The sequence below is a fragment of the Microtus oregoni genome, unplaced genomic scaffold (assembly GCF_018167655.1).
Source record: "Microtus oregoni isolate MIOR12 unplaced genomic scaffold, Mior012 000004F_ref0000308, whole genome shotgun sequence".
Taxonomy (NCBI): Eukaryota; Metazoa; Chordata; class Mammalia; order Rodentia; family Cricetidae; genus Microtus; species Microtus oregoni.
Genome location: NW_024543063.1, coordinates 41,635,286 through 41,657,402, shown reverse-complemented (window position 1 = coordinate 41,657,402; position 22,117 = coordinate 41,635,286). Strand labels below are relative to the sequence as shown.

General features: G+C 44.7%; 1 protein-coding gene across 4 annotated transcripts in view; it reads right to left on the bottom strand.

Annotated features, from left to right (window-relative positions):
* The window catches only part of Wwp2 (WW domain containing E3 ubiquitin protein ligase 2), a 118,305-nt gene that overhangs the window by 69,778 nt on the left and 26,410 nt on the right, over nucleotides 1–22,117 (bottom strand). For all 4 annotated transcript variants that reach the window (XM_041650062.1, XM_041650064.1, XM_041650063.1 and 1 more), the window contains 2 exons: nucleotides 7,371–7,508; nucleotides 4,153–4,249 (listed from right to left, as the gene is read on the bottom strand). In XM_041650062.1, the coding sequence (XP_041505996.1) occupies nucleotides 4,153–4,249; nucleotides 7,371–7,508 (235 nt within the window). The remainder of the gene's footprint in view (nucleotides 1–4,152; nucleotides 4,250–7,370; nucleotides 7,509–22,117) is intronic.

The following is a 22,117-nucleotide window of genomic DNA, read 5'->3' as shown; positions in this document are numbered from 1 at the left end:
ACACTCTTGGCTTTCCAACTTCAGCCTGAAATTTCACAACCATTTCTAATCTACAGGAAAGGCTACCAGTCCCAGTACAGCCCCTTCTATTGGATTCCTCTACCCTCCATAAACATTCCCCTGGGTCTCCCTAACTCCTAGGATCAGGGGCATGTACTGAATGTCTGGACAAACCCACAGCCCACACTGCTCAGCCTTGCCCCTGCCATACTGGTTCTCTCTCTCGCATGCATCTGCCTGCTCCATGAAACTCTCTCAGCACTAAACACCCTGCACGGGACCCTGAATGATGGTCCACAGCACCAGAGACATGGGACAAGTGTCCAAAGCCAGCCTCACTCCAGCAACAAACAAAACATGAGGGATCCTTACACGGTCTCTGTGCCAACAAGCACTCGCTTCCCTCAGGCCTCCACCACACACCAGGCCCTCCAAGGACATGGGATGCTGCACGGTATACAATGCACATCAATGGAAACAGTCTGGGGACAATCCATACCCATTTCTTCCCTAACCAAATATGGACTAGCCTGTGACCAGCCCTCTCAGACCACCGAGATGAAGGATGTTCTGAAGTTACCTGGAGTGAGCATGCTCTCACCTGGACTCCGAGCCTCACACTGAACTCTCAGGCCTGAGTTTGTAAGACTGGGTGGTGCTGGCTTTTTGTCCCAGCAGAAGGCAGAGGCAGGCCTCTCTAAATTCGAGGCCAGCCTGGTCTACAGAGTGAGTTTCAGGAGAGCTAAGGCTGTGTACAAGGTGTGGTAGTACACACCTTTAATCCCAGCACTCAGGAGGCAGAGGCAGCCTGGTCTATAGAGTAAGTTCCAGGACAGTCAAGACTGCTTAAAGAAACTCTGTCTTGGAAGGAAAAAAAAACAAAACAAAACAACAACAACAAAAAAAAAACGCTGCAGGGTGTCTTAAGAGGCCAGAGTGGAGCATCCCCTTAGAATCACCGGCTACCCTGTGACACACATAAATCAGGCAGAACATATGTAAGTAATTATTACAGAACCTTTGGAATCTGAAGTCTGTCTTCGAAAACATAAAATAATTCAACCCCGTATCCCTGCTGCTCCGTTTCCTTAGGGTGGCAAATGGCACTTTTTATTTAGCTATTGTATTGTGAAACCCATAAACATAGGAAAATGTTAAACATATAGTCAGTTCTTAAGAAAAAGAAGAAGATTTAGGAATTACCACACAAGCTAAGAAACAGCATGACCTTAGGCATACTTTCTTTGCAGCCTTTGCTTATTATTCCTGTGTCCTCTGGCCAAAATCAACCATTTTCTTGTATTCAAGATTATTTTTCCTATCAATTTTAATTTACTTGTCTTGTTTTTATTGAAGCATAATCTCCCTATATTGCTCAGGCTGTCATCAAATTTCTGGCGACAGTAATCCTCCTGCCTCAGTCTCATCTTTTTTTTTATACTTTTACCTATGAATAATGTATCCATTACAAAGGTATTTGTCAAGGTTGGTGGATGGCTCAGCAAGTTCAGGCACTTGTTACCAAGCCTGATAAGGTGAGTCGGATCCCCAGAACCCATACGGTGAGGGACAAGTGACTCCAGCAAACTATCCTCTCACCACCACACACCACACACACAATAAATAAGCAAATAAACAGATGTCATTTTTTTTTTTAAACTTTAATCCCAACACTCAAGAAGCAGAGGCTGGAGGATCTCTGAGTTCGAGGTCAGCCTGGTCTACAGAGCTAGTTCCAGGATAGGCTCCAAAGCTACTGAGAAACCACCCAGTCTTGAAAAACCAAAGCCAAATAAACAAACAAACAAACAGAAAGGTATTGTTAATCTAAATGTGATGAACGTATGTATAATTTCAGCACTTTGGAGGAGGAGCAGGAGTTCAAGACCAGCCTGTGATATATGAGTTCCTGTCTCAAAGGAAGGAAGGAAAGGAGAGAGGGAAAAGAAAAAAATAGAATCTAATAAAGTACCTTTTCTCTTTTTTTTAAATGTATACATGTTCACGAGTGCAGGTGTACACATGCAGGTACATATGTGTGAAGGCCAGAGAGTAACTTCCCATGTCTTCTCCTGGAAAGCTTTCTACCTCCTTTAAAACAGGGTCTTCGGCAGGGTGTTGGTGGCGCACGCCTTTAATCCCAGCACTCGGGAGGCAGAGGCAGGCAGATCTCTGTGAGTTCGAGGCCAGCCTGGTCTACAAGAGCTAGTTCCAGGACAGGAACCAAAAAGCTACGGAGAAACCCTGTCTTGAAAAATCCAAAAAAAAAAAAAAAAAAAAAAAAAAAAAAACCCAAAAAACAAAAAACAGGGTCTTCCACTGGCCTGATGCTCCGCAGGTGGGCAAGGCTGGCTGGTCAGCAAGCCTGAGACCTCCTGCTGCGGTTTGCCCTCCACTACTGCCATCACTACTAGGATTAGAACTAATGCCAGGCTCAGAATTTTTAGGAGGGTGCTGGGGGTGAACTCAGGTCCACATGCTTGATTGACTCATCCTTTAAGCCTCAAATTAAGTGGTGTCAATGTGTCTGACCCGAAGTTTCCACGTCTATCTTAAAAAAAACAAACAAACAAACAAAAAACAAGGAAGTAGTTACCAAGCACTACAGTGTTGCAGAAGGAGTGGGCTGCGTTCCACCATCTGGCTAGCTTAACCCCTGAAATAACCACACAGAAATTGTAGTAATTAAATTACCATCTGGCCCGTTATCTCTAGCCTCTTATTGGCTAACTCTCACATCTTGATTTAACCCATCTCCATTAATGTGTATTGCCACTTGACTGTGGCTTACCAGCATAAATCTAAACAGCTAAACAGCATCCGTCTCAGACAGGAGAACCATGGCATCTGCCACACTGCCTTCTTCCTCCCAGAATTCAGTTCTCTTTTCCACGCCTACCTAAGCTCTTCCCTATCAAAAGGCCAAGGCAGTTTCTTTATTCAACCAATGAAAGCAACACAAATACAGAAGGATATCCTACACCACAGTAAAGAAACCAGCTGTGGAAGGGAGAAGAAATGCTGAGGTGTCCCTGCTCAATCTAGTCACCACTGAAGAGATCCTGTTCCCTCCAGTTCTGGACCATTCTTTTGTTGATACAGTACTTGCCAAAACATATTACAGGTCCTAATCCTGTAAGACATAACTATGTATTACATCACACAAGCCATCTAGCACAGCAAGTCACAGAAAAGGTGACTGGTCTTCCAATGAGATGACACTTACACAGACTAGGAGCAATGAGAACAGAAAAGCATCATCTCTGCATCTAGTGAAACTAGGGTCTCAGGGACAGATGGCCAAACATCCACTCTCCCTTGCTGACAACAAGCTCTGCTCACCTGGACCTCATAAAGCCACAAACAAAGCAATTGAGAAGATGACCTCTGCCCTCAAGGGAATCTGTCAGATGCTGTGGACACTGACTAGAACACAACTCTATTTCCCAAAAGCATTATTCTGTACCCGCTGGGATCTGCATAGGAAGATTTCTAACAGAAATTTGCCCACTGTAAGAAGATAATAGTCACAAATATTCATATGATTCTCTTCCTGAAACTGCCTGGGGATTTTGTACAATGTAATAAACACTAAGCACATCCTCCTCCTCCTCCTCTATCATCTATCCAGTACATTTCAAAGTATTCTCTTGCCTAGAAATTTAGTTTTCATGGAAATGAGTCTAGAGGACAAATACAGGTCTAAGAGAAAAATAGTAAACAGAATCACATCATCTACAATAGGCATAACAAGTGTAAATAAGCTCAGACCCTCAGCATAGAAGGTTTAGTCAACCAGGGAATGAGAACCATCAGCCACCCCCCAAAAGAGAAATGCAGTCAGAAAATTCTACATCCAAAAAACCATGTTCTCCATGCATCATGACTGCTACAGCCCTAATGGATAAGAGAAGGTCAGGGTCTATTCAACAGGTCCTCTCTTACCTAAATGCCTACCCAGCCAGCCCCGGTCTTTGTCAGTGTACTGCAGACTCTTTCTAAGCATGTGGAGCACTGCTCCCTCAAGAACTCCTTAAGAGACTGAATCAATGATAAGAAATTTCTAATGGTGTGGTCCTTTGCCACTGCCAGTGTGTTTTCCATAACTTCAAGTACCTTCCCAGGGCCATCTCACCAACAAGGAATACTTACCGGGACCTGCCACCAAAGCAGTTTGTACTGGGTGGCTGGTGCCGGGTGTCTGGAGCTATAGCAGTCCCGCTGGATTCTCTCGAAGGTGGTTGTGCTCCTGGAGAAGAAATCAATCACAAGAAAAGACAGAAATGTTGAGAATCTCAGCCTTTGTTTAAGAGTTAGTCACCAGGCAGAGAACTTGCTCTGGATTTTAGGAGTCACCCACCATGATGGGATAGGGACATCTATGCAGCTATAGCCACCCTACACGTCACTCCTTGTAAGTAGAGACAATCATGTGAGATCACACAGATGGGACTCAAACCTAGGAAGCAATGTCTCTTCTCCAATATATTCAAGAACATCCCAGACACCAACATGTAGCCTGTCTTAATCACCAGATGAACTCCAGCCTCTCAAAGATAAGGCTAAGTAAGCACACATTTTCCACAATGAAAACAGATCTTGTAAATCCAAAGTAGATCATGTCACTCTTCACCTAAGAAGTTCTCCAACAGCTAGCTGAGGAGACAGGGTATCATAATAGGCAGTTTGGGTGACAGTGAGTTCAAGGCCGGTCTGAGCTATACAGTAAGCTCTTATCCCCAAAACAAACAAAAAATTATGTATATATGGAAATGTCAAGATGGTTCAGTGGTTAAGAACAATTGCTGCTCCCAGAGGACAAGAGTTCAATTCCCAGCACCCACATCAAATGACTCACAGTTGTCTGTAATTCAAGCTCAGAGTCCCTCCTTCTGGACACTGGGGACACCTACACACATGTGGAATACACATATATACGCCACAAAAAACATCTTTAAAGATTAAGCATATATGTGACATTAAGGTAGAAGTGAAACCCTGGGAACAAAGAGAACTAACTAGAAAATGACAAAAAGCAGGTAAAGGAACATGGGGATAGAATATGCACAAACAACATTACACATGTTCATGAAAACAGCCTTATGCAACCAACACTGGGTATGAATGAAGAAAACAAAAAAATAGCCAGCACCAGAACGATAGTTTGGCCAGAATTAGAGCACCTGTCACCAAGCCTAACGACCGGGGTCCACTGCCCAGATCCCTCAGGGAGAGTCAGTTGCCATAAGCTGTCTTCTGCCCTCCATACATTTGTACTACATGATAACTTTTTTAAACTTTATTTTATGTGCATTGGTGTGAAGGTGTCAAATCTCCTGGAACTGGAGTTACAGACAGTAATGAGCTGGAAGAGCAGCCTGTGCTCTTAACGGCTGAGCCATCTCTCCAGTCCTGCTAATTTTTTTTTAACTTTTTTTTTTTTTTTTTTGGTTTTTCGAGACAGGGTTTCTCTGTGGTTTTGGAGCCTGTCCTGGAACTAGCTCTTGTAGACCAGGCTGGTCTCGAACTCACAGAGATCCGCCTGCCTCTGCCTCCCAAGTGCTGGGATTAAAGGCGTGCGCCACCACTGCCCGGCTAACAAAATGTTTTTTAAGAAGTCAGATGGACAGGCAGATCTCTGTGAGTTCAAGGCCAGTCTGGTCTACATAGTGAGTTCTAGGGCTACATAATGAGACCTTGTTTCAGACAAATGAACAAAGCCAGCAGAAGCCAGGCATGGTGGCACACACATTTAATCCCAGCAGTGGGAAGCAGAGGATGGTGGATCTCTATGAATTCAAGGCTAGTCTGGTCTACAACAAGCAGTTTCACGATAGCCAGGGTCACATAGTGACACAGTGAAGACAGAGAGGAGGGAAATACAATGCCCTTGAGCAACCATCTGTTTCTTAGGGCAACGTTCATCCTGATCATGGTCTCTGTGGTGGCATACTCTGAGGCAGACCCACCTCTCCATCCTAAACTCTACTACCCTCCTTGCCGCTCCCCAGAATCCAGCCACACCAACCCCTCTGTTTTCACCACAGATCCACCCGTTCCCTTCTCCACTCCTGAACTCACAGTCCAGGTTCCAACTTCCTGAGAACACTTCTCCAGTTTGGATGAGGCCCCTCCGATTACAGGAATCTCAGACCATCCCGCCCTCTCTCTCAGAGGTCTTGTCACAGTGACACTTAAGTGGCTATTTCTGTCCTTACTCGCTTGATGCCTAACTCTCCCTCCCCACTGCCAAGTAGATTAGAAACTTCGAGGAGAGTTGTGAATTTTGCACACTGCCATTTGGCTACCACCTAAGACCTAGTACATACCAGGTATTCAATTATATACAACTGAATTGAATCAATGAGAGATGTATGCTTATCCATGTTAAAGTACACAAAACAATGATGCCCCAAAACAAACAAACAAAAAGACACACCAAAAATACCTCAAGCAAAGCTCAGCCCTTTTTTTTTTTTTTTTGCAAGGGGGTGCGTAAGATTTATCTGTCTGTTTATTTATTTTGACTGCATGTATGTCTGTGTGCCATGTGTATGCCTGATGTGGTGGAGGTCAGAAGAAAGTATCAGATTCCATGGAACTAGAGTTGTAGATGATTATGAGCTACCATGTGGGTGCTGGGAACATCCAGGTCCTCAGCAGGAGCAGCCAATGCTCGACCCCATGGAGCCATCTCTCCAGCCCCAGAGCAGAGTTCTTCTCAACCACTGAGATCCAACCCTGCCTTTGAATTGGGAATTCACACTTCACCCTGAAACTATAGAGAGTGTGCTCGGCCTGAGAAGTTCCATCTTACATCATACCTAACAAAACATTTAATGAGAAAAAGGAGAGAGAAACAACCCACTTCAGACTTTAGATTCCATGAAATAATTTCCTGCTAGATCCAGAAGTGACTAATTTCAGACTAGATCAAATGGAACAAACTACCAGCACTCCACACTCAGGGCAGGAGGCGGGGGATGGACACTCACTATCCCCTTCTTAAGCCTTTTTGGCTGCATGTGTCTCCACAAGAATACACAGTCCTCCCCAACTAACACCATCTTATAGGAACACATTCAAGCTCCCCAGAGGATTTAACTAGAATCATATCTACTGAAGAGGTTTTATTTCCAAGGCCATATGGGATGAAAAGATGCTTTTTTTGCCTTCGATCCAAACAATCACACACAGAGACATGACACTTATTTTGGTCCTTGAAAATCAAGTCATGTTTTGATCTGGGAGAATAAGAAGAGATAGAGCTAGCTCTGAGTCAGGGCTGCTAAATAGTATTCTAACCAAGCTCTGAGTCTCTGTCCACCCACCCCTGTGTTGGCACAGCCTGGGCGCAGGGCACCACTCACCGTCTGTCACTGCACTGCCATTAGGCACGCTTCCCAGATCAACAGTCGGCCCATCCAGGGAAATTGTCAGCTCTCCTCCTGAGACAACGCTGCCTTTGTTCTCCGTCTGCAGGTTCAGGGTCAGTTGCGTGTTCTCCACTGTTTGATACAAAATGCAACATGGACAGACTAAGTCAAATGCACAAATTAGAATTCTTTACTTTAGAGGCCTCCATTCCACCTACTCTGGCTTCCCTGGCAGAGCTTTCCCGCCCTTTCCAATGTGTCTTGTGGCATGAGAGGAAGAGTGGGGCAGAACATGCTGAATGGTAATGAACTTCATGCTGAGCAGGTGGAAACCCACACTGTTTCCCGAGACCCTTTATATCCCTCCCACATTAGCTACGACATCTTTATAGTATTGTGTGCTTGCTTTATATTGTGTGCTTGCTTACAAACTAGTATGCAGAGAGCAAGGCTACTGATGGGGCACAGAAAAAACCTGGGGGCAAGCTATACCCCTACTAACGCATAGGAAGGACAAAACAAGAAACAGGCCTGCAAATACCCCAGCCCTACCTGCCCTGAGTCAGGGCACACTCAACAGCTTCCAATCAGGCAATATCCATCTACAACCAACACTTTAGCTCTCTTCAGTTTGGTCCAGTCAGCAGCTGGAGGCTCCATCTCCAGGTCGTTCAGTAGTTACAGAATGAGAACCAGCAGGCAGATGTCCACAGGTATTAGAAGAAATAGCCTCATGCTAGATTCTTCCTCCTCGGCTGCCCTGCACCCAACCCAGCACTTCATCTCCTGTGTTACCTGGGGTTACACTGTGATAAGCGATCATTCCTGTCTCCAGAGCAGTGGCTCTCAACCCTCCTAATGTTGTGACCCTTTAGTATAGTTCTTCATGCTGTGGTGACTCCCAACCATAAAATTATGTTTGTTGCTACTCCATAGCTATAATTTTGCTACTGTTAGGAATGATAATATAAATATCTGTATTTTCCAATGGTCTTAGGCGACCCTTGTGAGAAAGTTGTTCACCCCCAAAGGGATTGAGACCCACAGACTGAGAACCATTGCTCTAGCTCAAGATAGTCTATGGATAAAGAGTTTCCATGAGCACTAAAGTAAATCTGAATATTTTCTGGGGATCGGTCCTCTCCCCAATGGGGAGAAAAATGAAAGGCAGCTTCCAACCCAAGACAGACCCAGCTCCTTTAAGAACGTAACAGAAGGACTGGAGAGATGGTTCAGCAGCTAAGAGCATGTACTACTCATGTACAGAACCTGACTTCTATTCCTATCACTCACATCTGTCAGCTCACAACCACTTTTAGCTCCAGCTCCAGGGAGTCTGACACCCACTTCTGGACTCTATGGGCAACATATACCCATACAGACACAAACATACACACAAAATTTTTAAAGAAAAAACAAACCAACATGGGACTAGAGAGATGCCTCAGAGGTTGGAAGCACTGGCTGCTCTTGCAGTGGACCTGGGTTCAGGTCCCAGCAACCACATGGTAGCTCATAACCGTCTGTAACTCCAGTTTCAGGGGATGTGACTCCCTCTTATGGACTCTGCAGACACTATATGCATGTGGTAAACATACATACATACACACATACATATGCATATATGTACACACATATATATATATAGGTAAATACACATGGACATGAAAATATACATTAAAAATAAAATTACAGGGGCTGGGGCGATGGCTCAGTGATAAAGAGCATTGGTTGTTCGCTCTTCCAGAGACCCTGGTTTTAATTCCCAGCATCCACATGGTGGTTCACAACCATCTATAACTGTAGTCCCATAGGATCTAATGCCCTTTTCTAGTATGCAGACAGACATGCAAAGAAAATACCCATAGATATAAAATAAATAAATTTAAAATAAATATTAAAGTTTTAAAAATATATACAATAATATGCATATATTTATATATAATATTTTATATATATCTTAACCAAAAAGACAGAGCAATCCCAGGGAGCCTTGAGGCATCCCCGACCATGCTGTTCCCAAATCTATTTCCACTGAAACTAGGAAATAAGCCAGGCATGGTGGCACACACCTCTAATTCCAGCACCCGGGAGGCAAAAGCAGGCAGATTTCTGAGTTTGAGGCCCACCTGGTCTATAGAGCAAGTTCCAATAAAGTCAGAACTACACAGAGAAACCCTTTCTCAAAAGAAAGAAAGAAAGAAAGAAAGAAAGAAAGAAAAGAAAAGAAAAGAAAAGAGACTATGAATGATACATGGTTTGGTTTGGGTTGGGTTGGGTTTTTGAGGGAGTGCTGTTTTCTATGTGATTGATTTAAAGGCCAGAGAATACCCTCCAACAAGCAGCAAGGGGGCTGAGCGGGCAGGTGTGGTCAGGTACTCTGGACTCAATCTCAATACTGCTACCAAAGAGCTGTGACTCTGCAAGTCACAAGTTACTTACTTCAGCACTCATTGGCAAAACAGAGGAATCAAAGCACATTCTGCAGAGGACACTTGTGAAAACTTAGGAGGCACCAAGGAAGTTCCTTGGCTGCCATTTTTACTTACCTATCTCGACTTTCCTGTCTACAGGCTAAAATGTACAGCTTCCCCTTAATCTACCTACCTACCATGAACTTTCTTAGATCATTAGATTTTCTCTGGGACTTTTCTTTTTCTACGAGACAAGGTTTCTATGTGTAACAGCCCTGGCTGTCCTGGAACTAGTTCTTGTAGACTAGGTTGGCCTTGATCCGCCTGCCTCTGCCTCCCCAGTGCTGAGATTAAAGGTGTGTCCTACTACTTCCTGGCTTCTCTATGACTTTTTAGGTTGCAGTGGCAAAGTTTACAAATACAATCATCACAAGGGAACGAAGGGATTATAGACAGGAGCCAAAGACAGATGGGAGCCACCATGCCCAGCTCCTATAATACAATACTTGGGAGATGTGTGACAGACTGTGAGAGCATCTGCACGAATTCTGCAATTTTCCAGAATAAAGTCATAACAGCTTCAATTTACCTTCAAATAATTCAGACCAAATAAATACACACAGGGAGTTGGAAGACAGCTCAGCAGAAAGGAGCATTTTCTGCACGAGGACCTGAACTTGAACTGGATCCCAGCCAGCACCAAAAAACATAAAATAAATAAATAAATAAATAAATAAATTTTTTTAAAAAAGGCCAGATATGTGGTTTGGAGAGATGGCTCAGTGGTTAAGAGGACTTGCTGCTCTTGCAGAGGACATGGGCTCAGTTCTCAGCACCCTCATGGCAGCTCACAACCATCTATACCTCTAATTTCACTGGTTCCAACACCTTCTTCTGGCCTCCACAGATACCAGGCGCTTACATGGTACACACCATCCAGGAAAAATATCCATGCACATAAAATAAAAATAATAATAACAGTAAAAAACAACCTTCTTAGAGCTCCATGTGGCTGCACTCCTGTCACCCAGCACGGCAGGGGGGACTGGGCTTTGTTGGCAGCTACCCTTGCTCCAGACTCAGTGAAACTCTGTCTCAGAGGAGTAAGGCAGAGAGTGATGGATCAGAACACAGACATATTCGTCTGGCTTCCACTCACATGCACTCATGCACGCACACACGCATATGCACATGTGAGCATACCCACACACACCATGTACAGACACATCGCACACAAATACACAACACACACATGCATGGTCCATATACAAAGAAGATAAAGCAGAGAGGAGGAAATGCCAAGTGTGGCTCAAGGTGGAGGGCACTGGGTGTTTATCCCATTACCCTTTCATTCTGTACACTTGTGAATTTCATAATAAACAGTTGGAAACGTTTTTTAATTGGCAAAGCTATTAAAAATATTAAACCACTGAGAACAGAACAACCTATTATTTTCTTAAAAAAAAAACTGAGCGGGAGCCTTACAATGTATAATGGGACTAAAGAAACCGTTAGTTAATTGAATGACAGACTGGAGACATAGAGGCTGAAAGACCTGGTGGCTGGGAAACATATACTGGAATCTTAGTTCTAAATAGGAGCCTGAGCCGCCTCACCTCAGGCCCTCTGTTTCCGTACAGCCACACTCAGGACTCTACAAAGGCCCTTTCTCTTCCAGCAAGGTTTTTCTACCTCTTTCAGAAACCTAGACAGCACTAGTTCACTCTGTAATACCAGCACTCAGGAAACTGATGAGTTCAAGACCAGCATGGTTTACACAGTGAGTTCCAGGGGCCTGGGCTACAGTGTAAGACTTTCTCAAACAAACAAATAAAATAAAAAAAGAGGAGCTGGAGAGATGGCTCAGTATTAGTTAAGAGAATGTTTCAGACCTGTAGAAGACCTGAATTCCAGTTCCAGCACCCACATGGCAGCTCACAACTGTCTGTAACTCTAGTCCCAAGGGACACAATACCCTCTTCTGGCCTCCTTCAGCACCAAGCATAAAGATGTACAGACACACAGGCAAAACATCCATATATGGGAAGTAATTTTTTTAAGAAGAAAAAAAAATCAAGAAACCATATGCATGGCTCAGTGAGTAATGACCTGACCCACATGGTGGAGGAAAAGAACTGACTCCTGAAAGTTGTCCTTTGACTTCTACACACGCGCCATGGCAATCGTGCCTACATATTCTCTCTCTCTCTCTCTCTCTCTCTCTCCCTCTCCCTCTCCCTCTCCCTCTCTCTGGGAGTTCGAGGCCAGCCTGGTCTACAAGAGCTAGTTCCGGGATGGGCACCAAAGCTACAGAGAAACCCTGTCTCAAAAAAATAAAAATAAAATAAATAAATAAATCTAAATTTATTTATTTATTTATTTTGGTTTTTTCGAGACAGGGTTTCTCTGTAGCTTTGGAGCCTGTCCTGGAACTCCCTTTGTAGACCAGGCTGGCCACGAACTCACAGAGATCCGCCTGCCTCTGCCTCCCAAGTGCTGGGATTAAAGGCGTGCGCCACCACCGCCCGGCTAAATTATTTATTTTTAATTATGTGTTGGGAGGCATATGACATGTAAGAATGTCTCCCAGCAGAGGGTATTAGATCCTCTGGAGCTAGAGTGATAGTTTGTAAGCTGCCCAATCTGGGTACTGGGAACTAAACCAGGGTCCTCTGGAAGAAAAGAAAGCACTCTTTTTATTATTAATTTTATGTACATGAATGTTGTGTTTATTGTGTGTGTGTGTGTGCCTTGTGTCCACAGAGGAAACAGTGGGGCATCAGATCTCCTGAACTAGAGATGGTTGTGAGCTGCCATGTGGTACTTGGAGTTGAACCTGGATCCTCTGTAACAGGAGCCAGTGCTTTTAACCACTAAGCTACTGCTCCAGTCCTGTAATTTTTTAAGGGGGGAAAACACATAACTTTTATTAACAGTTACAGCCACTGGGATTCTCAGAAAATAAGCTGGCTGATCTCGGGAGCCTGCTTATGCTGCCAACAAGAAGAGGCCAAGGCAGAGCAGAACTGAAGCTAGGTGCCTGTAGTCAAAGTCTGAACAGACCACCTTTCCAAAATGAAAGAAATTCACAACAACTAATTTTAGAAGGGACTTGGCTCTTCTCCCCATCCCCTCATGCATGTTGTGTGTGCATGTGTGCATGTGTACACATGCTCTTACAAGTACTTAAAACCCCAGGGATCGGGAGGCAAGCATGTCATATAAGAACAACTCTATGGAGTCAGTTCTCTCCTTCTACCTGTATGTGGGTTCCAGGGTTCAAGCTGAAAGCATCAGGCTTGTATGGTGAGCATGTTTACTCACGGACCATCTCAGCAGCCCTTGGCTATTCTTTACACTTTAATATTTTTCACTGTGCTTCACTTTGTTCACTATTTTTTAATTTTCCCCTAGATCAGCATATTAAGACACAGAGTATCTATAAATCAACAAAAAAGCACTGACCAAGAACACAGCCTTATACAGACACTGTTTGCAAAAGGTCCAGAGTACACCACTTAAGCAGTGAGAGGGCTCTCTTACTCTTGTTCTTCTAACTGCAAAGACAGGAGTGGCTGTAGGCTAACAATTCCTGACTGTAAAGGGCCAGGGCTGACGTGGCCGGGGCTGACTTGGGTTTCCGACATGCTGTCTGAATAATACTAGTAAGTATTGATGGATATGCAGGGTGTGAAGTTGGCTTCCTTATGCCAGCAAGAGGCAAGGTACATAAAGCGGGACTGTCAAGCCATGCCACAAGAATGAGACCTCATCACAAAATCCAGAGCTCTGGCATGGCCACTTTCACAGAGTGTATGAAAAAACTTGTAGCAGAGAACCTTTTCTCTGACAAACACATGCATGGTGCCGGAGAGACGGCATAGCAGTTTAGGGCACTTATCGCTCTCGCAGAACCCAGGTTCACAACCATCTACAACATAGATTCCCTCTTCTGGACTCCTCAGACACCAGGCATTCATGTGGTGCACAAGTATACATGTAGTTCGTACATATATAGTAAAATAAATAAGTCTAAAAAACAAACATGCATGCATGTACATATGTTTTTCCCCCAGTGTTGGGGATGGAACCTAGGACCTCCTGCCTAAGATGCTAAGGACACTCTAACAACAAGTTATGTGCCCAGACCTGGACACACAAAGCTTTCAAAAGGAACAAGCTTTCTTTTTCATCCTAACTCAGAATGCGAACATATGAATTTACCTAGAAATCTGAAAAGAAAAAAAGAGAGATGACACAAAAGCAGGCTAGTTTGAGTAGCCCACGTGTTTGAGTGCTGAGAGTCTCAAGGTGGATGAAGAGCTGGATTTAGCCTTAACTGAACTGTTGGGTGGGGTCGCCACCTTCTTCTTACCTCCCTCTGCCCAAAATCCCACAGGTCCAGCAGGGAAAGTGGAAATGAGTAGAGCATTCATTAGCAGGCTGGTGCTCATTCTACATGTAACTGTGAGAAGCTGTGTACAGAGAAACGGAACCGGGGGAAATTCCAGAAGGGCAGAGTCAATGGTCTTTCCCAGCTCCCTGCAACTCAGTCACACACAGGCTGGCAGCGCCCTAGACTGAAAGAGAGCCCTCTTTCACATCTCCTTTGCCGCACGGGAAGCCAGGGGCTGCCTGGACTTAGTGTTATGAGGTTTCTCTAGCTTCCAACTGTAGCCAGTACCTAACAAATGAAGACATTCCCACCTCACTGGAGTCAGGCTGTAAACACTAGAATTCTTGTGAAGAATACAAGGTTGGTTCTGCTTCACTCCACCTTCCCTGGGCCTCCAACAGTCAAGCCTTGGTGTGGCCTCCTGGGACAGACTCTACCTTGGCCTTGAAGCCTCTTATGGGCCGTTGCTGGAGTCCAGCCTTCCTATAACTAACAACAGTTATACAACTGAGTCTACAGAGGGTTTCATGAACTCTATTATAGAAAATAGACTCATTTTACAAAACCAATGTATAAATATTTCTTTTGTTTTCTTGGGGGTTTTTTGTTTGTTTATTTTTTTGAAACAAGTTTTTATGTAGAGCAGATTGGCCTAGGGCTGACAGTGTAGTTGAAGACGATCTTAAACCTTTGATGTGTTCTCCAATACGCCCAATTGTATGTAGTCCTGGGGACAGAACCATGGCTTCGTGCATGCTAGGCAAGCACTACTAAGTGAGCTACATCCGCAGCCTCTTAATTTGTTCTTTTCCTCTTTCTTGTTCATTCCAAGAAACAGTTACTGGGCACATGGTGTCTGTCAGAACCTGCTAGAAGCTTGTTTCTGCTGGAGAAAAAAGCAGATACAGTCCCTGCCTCTTGGAAGCCCCCATCCCTAGGAGAAGAAACAACAAAGAAATGTAAAGTGGCCTCTGTGAGAAAGTTTCATGTATTGCTTGTGTAGTGTCATGAGAAGCCTGTTACTTGGTCTATGAAAACAGCAAGAAAAGTCCAATATGACAAATTCAATGGTGACCTCAAGTTTCGCACAGCAGGTGATGGCATGGGGTTGGCTATGAGAAAAATCATTCTATGTGCAAAGGTACTGGGGCACAATGAGCTTAACACATTCAAGAAGCTTAGAAGAGGGGGCTAGAGAAAGGACCCGGGTTCAATTCCCAGCACCCACATAGCAACTCACAACTAAAGTTCCAGAACTAAAGTTCCAGAAGACCCAACACCCTTACACAGGCATACATACAGGCAAAACACCTATGCACATAAAAAATAAATATTTTTTTTTAAAAGCTTAGCAGAAGTGAATGAGGCTAGAATGGTATGTGATCCAAATGAGGCCAAGTGCTAGCTGGCCAGGGCCAAACACTGCAAAGCCTGGTGCCGGTCTTTTAATAGGCTTTGGTTTTCATTTTCCACTATCTCAAGTGCCACAGTGCACTTAATAACTTTTACTTTTTACAAGACAAGATCAGCTTTGTGTTTTCCATCTCATTCTGTCTGCAGTGTAGGAAACAAGCTGGAGGGAAGTAAAGGCAGAGGCAGACTGAGAGGCCACAGATGATGATGTTTGGGACCAGGAAAGGATGCAGCTAAGAAAGAGATGAAGAGGAAAGGAGTTGGCCTCCCTGGGCATGACAGGGCACACCTGTGATCCCAGCACCTGGGTAGAGGCACAATGATCAGAAGTTCAAGGTCATCCATCCTCAGCTACTTAGTAAGTTTGGGCCCAGTCTGTGATCCTTTTTCAGAAAGAAAAAGAAGTGTGAGAAGAGGCTAGAGAGAAGGACCCAAGTTCAATTCCCAGTACCCACTCCAAGAAGCTCACAACGATCTCTAACTCTGGCTCTAGGGGATCTGACCCTTCTTCTGGCCTCCTCCATGTGCACAAACTCACACACAGAAATACACACATAATTTATAAAATAATAACAAAATAAAATAAATTGAAAAATGGGCAGGCCTGTCAAGGTAAATCCCAAGAGAACTGTGAAATAGATTATCAAGAGGGGACAGGGTCCCAAAGACCATACCTGGTCTCTCACTGACTTAGAGTGGCTCTAAACCTTGGAATATAGAATACTGAGAAAGGGCCACTTCTCAAGAGGAGGCGATAAAGTAAGATTTGGACACTGTGGTGGCCATGTTGAAGTGTTCTGACATACCCACAAGAGCTTTTTTTTTTGGTTTGTCGAGACAAGGTTTCTCTGTAGCTTTGGTTCCTGTCCTGGAACTAGCTCTTGTAGACCAGGCTGGCCTCAAACTCACAGAGATCCGCCTGCCTCAGCCTCCTGAGTGCTGGGATTAAAGGCGTGCACCACCACCGCCCCGCCCCACAAGAGCTCTTGAGTCCTCAGAAGTAAGGCAGTGGGGCTCAGGGTGGAGACATAGGCTAGAAACTGGAATCTGTGGGTCACCTGCTTATACAAGGTAGTCATGGAGAGAAAGGGGGTCTAAATGAGCATGTGAACATGTAATCGCTCCAGGGGACTGAGTGAGATGAAATAGCATTTAATAGTTGGATGTCATCACAAAGAATGGATGGGGGAATCAGAAAGGAGTCCTAACAAAGCAGAAACCATGGTCTCTGAAGCAAGGAAGAGGGGCTGTTCTTAAAATCCATGAAGCCCCACTCCCAACTCCTCATCCCCCATCCCCCATCCTGAACTGCTCAGTCATCAGAGCCATCCATCTAACAGGCACCAGTTTCCCAATGCAGAGGATCCCTTAAAACACAGTCTGCATCTCCGCCAACCTGTCAACGCAGCATGCTTTACATTACGATGGAGATTCGGGAGGAATGAATATAGGCTGGGAAAGAAGCGGGGGTCTTTAGAAGAGCTGATCGGCCAGTTACTGCAGCTGCCTCACTGGCTCCTCTGCCCACGGGAGGAGGGAAAGTCCTCCTCACACCATTAATCTCCAAGCAGCCTGGGCCAGCTTTCACAGATCATCCATCCCCATGCCCTCAGGGAACCTCAGCCATCACCCTCTCTCCAGCTGCCCAGCAGGGCCAAAGCCATGTTTATACACACAGGACTGAGACAGGTTTGCATTGAACAAGACTCCTTTTAAACATTCACAGCATAGCAAAAGCAGGCGACCTCCTAAAAAATTACTTTTACAGTTAAAATTCTGCTATTAAAACTGGGTTTTTAGAAATTACAATTTTAAAGCCTGAAACACTGTGCCGCACCGTTAGGCTTTGGGTTAATGAATATAAAGGGTGTACACAACATGGAAACAAAACTCAATATTCATGTTTGTTTGGCTTTTTTGTTTTTCAAGACAGGGTCTCTCTGTATAGTCCTGGCTGTACCGGAACTCTGTACACTAGACCTGGCCTCAAACTCAAAGATCCGCCTGCCTCTGCCTCCCAAGTGCTGGAATTAAATGTATGTCACACTACCACCTAGCAAGACATCAATATTTAAAGAAAGAAATTTATAGAAAGACTATATTTCTGCCATGTAAAAATAAGTATATCAGAGATAAAGAAACAGCTCATATCCAACAATGGTCTTTTTCTTGTCACCAATGCAAGGCCACCATCCTAACAGTTATAATGCTTTCAATATGGATACCAGGCTAAGGTGTGTCTATGATGCAGGCCAGGACACCCTGTGCCTTCTTTCTCACATCTACCCACGTGGACAGGCTTGTGCCATTAGTCAGCCCAGCTTCAGCTTCTTGTTTAGACCCTTAAGACCAGGAGAACTGCAATGCATCCTGCCTCATTCATGGCTTCAGCTCTACAGTCTAGCTCAGCACTCAAAGGAAGGTGTTGTGTGAATGCTAGTCAACAAACTTCCCACCCTTACATCTCCGGGTTAGCCTCACGCGCCTAAGAAAACACCCTGCAAAGAAAAAGTAAGCTTCCTTCACACAAATCCAGGTCCAATGCCAAGGGCTTTCTTAAGCCTAAGAAAGAAATGAAGGAAAAAACTTTGTGTTTCCTTTTGTTTGAGACAGGCTCTCACTATATAGCTCCAACTGGCTTGAAACTCACTAGGTAGACCAGTATAGTCTGAAATTTATCTTCCTTCCTCTGGCTCCCACACCCAGCCTGGAAAAAACATCTTGACCACCTATTACAGGCAATAATGCAAAGGCCACCCTATCCCTGCAGAGAGAGAAAAGATGAAGCCACCCTGACTAGCACTCAGCTCATCCATTGCAGAGGTAGAAAAGCCCACTGCCTCCCAGAACACTGAGCAGCAGTCAAAGGCAGCACTGAGGCTCCCTGCCGCCTGGGACGAGGATGCTTAACAGAAGGCTCTTCTCTCTGCTCAGCTGAGGCTCCACAAAGCAGCCTCTCAGCTAGGGGCACTGAGAGCAGGTTTGTTTAGACATTCGTTTGTGGGGCTGTGTTTACTTTTCAAGAGTTTTGGTTAAAAGGGCTTTTCTTTCCAACAGCTCATGGTTGACAGCAAAGCCGCAAAACAGACCAGGCTGGGAGCTGAGAGGATGGGGGTGAAATGCTACAGGGAAAAAGCTGCTTTTGGCTTCTTTGAGAATTCCTTGAGGTTCTGGCTTGGGCAGGTCTTCCCGAGGTGCAGGAGGATGGAAGGCAACACACAGGGAGCTTTCAGAGACCATTAACAGTGGGTTTAGACCCCAGAGCCTGGCATCTGGTGCCAATCAAGAGAAGAGTAGATGCTGATGTCGATGCTGGCTGGCTAGGGGAGAGATGGAACAAAGGCTTACATTTGAGTTGAGACTTCAGTCAGCCCACAGCTCTAGAGTGGGCAGGAGTACACTGATGGTCCCTGCTCTCTGCTTCAGGAGGGTGTGTGTGCATGTGCGTGTGTGGAGGGTAGTTAGCACAGGGTGGTCACAGCAAACAAGAGTGAACAAAACATAAAATGCATATCCCTAAGGATCTGACATTGGGGGAGGCAGAGCTGAAGACCAGCCTGGTCTACAAAGTGAGTTCCAGTCAGTCAAGGGCTGTGAAGTAAGACCGTATCTCAAAATAAATAAATAAAAAAAATCACTGAGTTGTACATTTTTTTTGTTTTATGTTGCGCTTTTCACAAGTTAATTATTTTTATGTGGATGAGTGTTTGCTTCATGTATGTCAGTGCACACACGCATGCCTGGAATCTGTCTAAGCCAGACAAGGGTGTTGGAAACCCTGGAACTGAAGTTACACATGGTTGTTAGCCAACATATGGGGGCTAGGAATTGAACCCGGGTTCTCTGGGAAAGCAGCCTATATTCTTAACCACTAAATCATCTCTCCAGTCCCTCATTTTTTGTTTTTGGTTTTTTACACTAAGGTCTCACAAGGTAGTCCTTGTCTGGCTTGGAACTCGTTGTGTAGATCAGTTGATACTGAACCTTGGGGTGCCTCCTGAGTGTTAACCAGTGTGTGTTACTCTCCAGCTGAGCTGCACAGTGTTTTTTACATTTCAGGGTGTTGATTAGGAATAAACACTGCTTTGTACTGTTGTGAGGAAAGACCCAGATGACAAAGCATGGATGCTCAGGAGGAATTTAAAGCCACGAGGCCACATGATCTCATGAGAGGACGGGTGCAAAAGAGGACACAGGACTAAGCCAGCTTGGAGCACCTTAGTGTCTCAAGACTGGCAGGAAGGAGAACTAGCCAATGATTGAGTCAGAGCCAGCAGAGAGGCAGAACTGGTAAAGCGTGTCTACCAAAGCGAGTAACACAGACGGCTACACAGAGGAATCAGTGAGCTGTGCTCATTTGTGAGACAAGCGAGTCGAGGTTGAGAACTGGCTCTGGGTTTAGCAATGTCGCACAAACAACTGCAGCAGAACTATGGTGACAGGGATCTAACCGGAGGCTGCTAAGAGGAAAAGACAGGGCTGGGGTGCAGTTCAAGGTCCTGGGTGCCAGCCCAGCACAATACACATTAAAAAAAAAAAAGGAAAAAAAGAAGGGTTGAACATACCCCAGCACTTGGGAGATGGAGGTAAGAGGATCAGGAATTGAAGCTCTATGAAGGTACATAGCTGCTTTTAAGTCAACTTGGGCCACACGAGGCCCTAACACACACCAAAAAATAAAATCACTTTTGCCTACCAGACTAGCTAATGTTAAAAAACTGACAATACCCAAAGTCACTTAAGTCACATGAAGAAAGACAAATGTGCACACCCACGGTGAACATATGAATTAACCAGACTTGACAGCAGACCTTAGTAGCTGGCAACAAAAGACACAAACCACACCAGACCTTTGACCCAGCAATCACACGCCTAGAGATTTATCACACATCCCCTGCCCCCCCCCCCAAAATGGATAGGAGTACAAAGATATTTTTGGAAGAATTTAAGAACCACAACAAAATCCATAGGCCATGGTTAAACCGTGGATTGATGCATACAGAACAAAACAAAAATAAAAAGTCCTAAACTAGGCACGGTGACCCACACCTACAGTAATTCCATCATTCAAGAGGCAGAAACTGAAAAATCACTGCAACTGGTTTACACAGGAAATTCCTGACGAGAGAGGGCTATATAGTGAGACCGTATCTCAAAACACAAAACAAACAAACCTATTAAAAGTATTTCAATTGATCTTGTTCCATTGATGGGTGGGGAGATGGTTACAGGAGCAGAATGCTGGAGAAATAGGTTAACTGTTAAAAAACGCTGTTCGTCTAGAGGAGGACCTGAGTTCGAGGCTCAGCACCTATCCAGGCAGCTCACAATCACCTGTAACTCCAGCTCCAGGGGCTATGATGTATTCTGTTGGCCTTCAGTGCGCGCATAATGAAACCATAGTCCAGAGTTTGAGTCTGGACAGCGAGATGGCAGTAGAGTCTACTCCTCTCTACAGACACTGAGTGGGGAAGGGGAATGACAACTCCCAAACAGCAAGCTGTTGGCTGTGCTTCTGTGCTATGATGCTCAGTGAGTCTGGGGCATTAAATTCAACTTCAGCTTAGGGAATTGTAGCCTGAGAGGGTTTATCCAGGCATTACCTCTTAAATTGAAGAGTAACTAAGTATGGATCTACCTACATCTACAGTTTCTAGATAATATAAACAGAGAATTCAAAGCAACGTCTAACACATATTAAGCATTCACACACATGAAATAATCAGAGGATAAACACATTTTTGTTTGGTTTGTTCGTTTTCAAGACAGGATTTCTCTGTGTAACAGCCCTAACTGTCCCGGAACTCATTTTGTAGACCAGGCTGGTCTCAAATTCAGAGATCTGCCTGCCTCTGCCTCCCAAGTGCTGGGATTAAAGGTGTGCACCATCACCGACCAACTAATACTTTTAATTTAAAAGCCCGTATTATTTTTTAACTTTTAATTTTTTCACTTCTGCCTTTTTTCCCATTTTACATGTATGAATGCTTTCCTTGCATTGTATAATGTGCACTGCACAGATGCCTGGAACCTGGGGAGGACAGAAAAGGGCATGTGATCCCCAGGAACTGGAGTTACAGATGGTTTTGAACTGCCATGTGGGTGCTGAGAACTGAACCTGGGTTCTCTGAACAGTAAACTTCCTTAACCACTGATCCATCATTCTAGGCCCCATTTTTAGTCTTAGCAAAATCCACATACAACATAAATTTTATAATGCTTTTATGAACATGAGGAGTATTAAGAATACTCAATCCCACAAGCAAGACAAAGAGTCTCTGAGTCTAGTGAACCGGCCATGAGCTGGAAAACATGATCGCAGTGGCTTACCAGGGTTACGAGCATAAGCAGCGGAGCAGGACGGCTTCAGTGGCCTCTTTCACAGGCCTGCTCAAGGCACCATGGCACAGAGCGTGTCCTGTGGACTATCTCCCCCAGCACACAGCACCTCACGCACCCCCTTTCCCTCCCCTCCCTTGCCTGCCTACTTGTCAGATAAGACTGAATGGTTTTACAGA